The 3,245-nt window shown below is 36.5% G+C and overlaps 1 protein-coding gene across 1 annotated transcript; it reads left to right on the forward strand.

Moving 5' to 3' along the window:
• Positions 1-370: 370 nt before the first annotated feature.
• Positions 371-2,752, forward strand: LOC110927717 (protein FAR1-RELATED SEQUENCE 2-like). Its single transcript, XM_022171175.1, has 7 exons — positions 371-738; positions 1,080-1,275; positions 1,463-1,545; positions 1,627-1,724; positions 1,783-2,030; positions 2,199-2,429; positions 2,534-2,752. Exons 1-7 carry the CDS (start codon positions 371-373, stop codon positions 2,750-2,752), a joined length of 1,443 nt encoding a protein of 480 aa, XP_022026867.1.
• Positions 2,753-3,245: the final 493 nt, after the last annotated feature.

Here is a 3,245-nt window from a genome sequence, read left to right on the forward strand (position 1 = left end):
GTGTGTTTTATGGCGTTTTCAAATTATGTGTTTATTATGTCTTGTTTATTATTCAATTAATGGCGTTTTCATTGATAATGTTATTAGGAGACATTTTCTATTTTTAATGCCGTTTTCTAGAAATTTTGTTCCTCACTGTGTTTTCTCAGACGAATGTGTTTCCTCGAGTGAAAGGTTTTGTCCCAAAACTGGTTTACCATTTATCATTCCTGACGTTAGTAAAGAAATAAAGCCCAGAATGGACATGACATTCACAAGCCTCGATGATTGTTATTCAATGTATGTTACATATGCCAAGGCTTGTGGTTTTTCAGTCAGGAAAGGGACTGAAAAGATAAACGCCAAAGGTGTAAGACATATTAAGTAGTACATGTGTACGAGAGCTGGGATATATAAGGACAAGAATGTTGATACGTTGGACTCCAATCAAAAGGAACGGTTAGTGCGATCCAACTTTTCAAAGAGGACTGATTGTGGTGCACTATTATGTGTAATTTTTGAGGCTGGATCATGGAAGGTTTATAAGTTTGTTGAGCAGCACAACCATGATCTTGTTGAACGTCCTGATATGCATTTCCTTCCAACTGAACGACACCTCACTCAACTCCAGAAGCATGTTATACACAACATGTCTAAGTTGAATTTGGGCCCAGTCAAGGCGTTTAATGTTATGAAGACTTGTTTTGGCAGTTTTGAAGACGTCGATGCAAGTAAAGTTGAATTTAAGAACTACAAGAGGCAAATTAACTTGTTTATAGGGGAATACGACATTGAGATGGTTGTGAGACATTTGGACGAAAAAACAGTCCCAGCCTAATTTCTCGTACGACTACTTCACAGACGAAGACAATCGTTTGAAGGGACTCTTTTGGTGTGACGATCAAGCCAAACGCAATTACCACGTGTTTGGTGATGTGATTTCGTTTGACGCCACGTATCGTTCCAACAAGTAATACTTTAAAATTCAATTTTTTTTGTTCTTTTGGCGTTTTCAATGGTTACATGCATTGGCATTTTTCAGAGTTTACATGAAATGGCGTTTTATTATGTTTCATTTCTTATGGCGTTTTCATATGCAGATATGCTATGGTGTTTGTACCGTTCACTGGTATAGACAATCACCATTGCAATGTTACATTTGGTGCTGCATTATTGGCGTCAGAAACTGCTGATATGTATATTTGGTTGTTGAGAGTTTTTCTAAAAGCTATTTGTTCTCAACCAAAAGTTGTTGTCACTAACCAAGATCCAGCAATGAAGAAGGCTATTTCTACTGTATTTGTTGACATGAGGCATCTGTTATGCATGTGGCAGTGACGCATAAACTTTCTTTGAAGGTTGATTTCCTTATTTTTATGTTTCGCGTTCTTAACGCCGTTACTATTTTTCATGCAAGTTTGTCTGTGTGTAATATATATATATATATATGTTTTTTTACATGGCGTTTTCGTGTTATATATAGGTTGGTGTTAGGCTATGCAATTCCACCAATTTCAAAGAACGTATTTGTGGTGCTGTGCGGACGGATATTCTTATACCCGAAGAGTAAAAATCAGAATGGGAAGTGGTTATCGGAGAGTTCAATTTAGCAGATAATGACTGGCTATCTGATATTTTTGCACTCAGGGAATCTTGGATCCCTGCATACCATAGAATGGAAGAGCTGTCGGGCCTTATGCGAACGACATCGAGGCCGGAGAGTGAGGATCATTTTTTTTTGTCAAGTATGCAATTCAAAAGCTACTCTTGTTGAGTTCATGACTCATTACGAAACTGCAATAGAAGCACAATGTCACACGCACAGGAAAAATGATCATGAATCTCGATACAAACGCTCCCAGTTGAAGAGTAATTACCAAGTGTTGGAGGGCCAAGCTGCTGACATATACACGAAAAATATTTTTTGTGACGTTCAAGTTGAGCTAATCGGAATTGCATATTGCATAAATCAACGTTATGAAGATCAGCCCGATGGGTTTGTTAAGTTTTACATAAATGATTTCCAACAGCCTTGTACATCCTTATATGAGGTAAACAATGGCGTTTTTGTTTTTATATGGCGTTTTCTGTACATGGCGTTTATCATATTCTATTATAACATTTAATTTGTTTTCTGTACATGGCGTTTTTGTTTTTTTATTTTTTATACAAAATTCTCTTCATGGCGTTATAGAGATATTGTTTTTGGCGTTTTTCAGGTAATGTACCGTAAGTCTGATTGGACATGCAGTTGCTCATGCAGGCGTTTTGAGCAGTCTAGTTTGCTATGTAGACATATATTCTATGTCTTGAGAAGTTTGGACATTAGGGAATTTCCAAAACAATACATTTTGAATAGATGGCGTAAAGAGGCTTCCCCAAACTGCTCTTTCGAATACTCAATTAGTCGTGAATATATGACCGAGCTTGATCCCGATGTGCAAAGTATGGTGTGAGAGATTATTTTTTCAACGGAGTATACTTTGAACCGTTATCTGGTAATAAAGAGGAGCTATCCTTATACAAGTATCATGTTCAATCTTATATAAAGAAGGTTCAAGACACGCAGATTGTTGCTCTTCCTGCTAGTACTAGGGATAGATTTGTCGAGATAACCGGTCAAAATAAAAACGACAAGAATCCGATAAGAGTTCCTGTTGGGTATAAGTCCAAAGGTTTTGGATCTCGGAAGCGCCTAAAATCTAAACATGAGATAGCAATCAAGAAAATGAAATCAAAGTTGAAACCCGGGGCCAAAGAAAGACAGTGTTAGAATTGCAAAGGCTATGGACACTACGCATCGACATGCATAAAAAGGCTGTAATTAAAAAAAATCGACAAGGTCTTCGAGAGCAAGTGAAGAGTAGTTTGGCGTTTTGTATTTTTCATTCTTACAGAACACACACAGATTGGAATTTGGCATTTTATATCTCTTATATAGCATTTTTTCATCTTTTTTTCTACTTATTGTTCATAACATGTTACTTCGAAGTTACACAACAAACAATAAACATCAGACAAGCAAACTAAACGCAAAAAAAAAAAAAAAACGCCACTAAATAAAAGTACCTTAAACCTCTAATTTTGGTCATGCTAAACTCAATAATGTTTTGCTGAACGAGATGGACAACATTGTTAATCCTCAGTTAAGAAAGATGTCTAACAATGTTGTCCACCCCATTCAGCTAAACTTTATTGAGAACAAAATTGAATCCCCAAGAAATGACGTTTTGCAATTTTGTGGTTTTTGTGTGTTTTGGCGTTTA

The sequence above is a fragment of the Helianthus annuus genome, chromosome 1 (genome assembly GCF_002127325.2).
Source record: "Helianthus annuus cultivar XRQ/B chromosome 1, HanXRQr2.0-SUNRISE, whole genome shotgun sequence".
Classification (NCBI taxonomy): domain Eukaryota; kingdom Viridiplantae; phylum Streptophyta; class Magnoliopsida; order Asterales; family Asteraceae; genus Helianthus; species Helianthus annuus.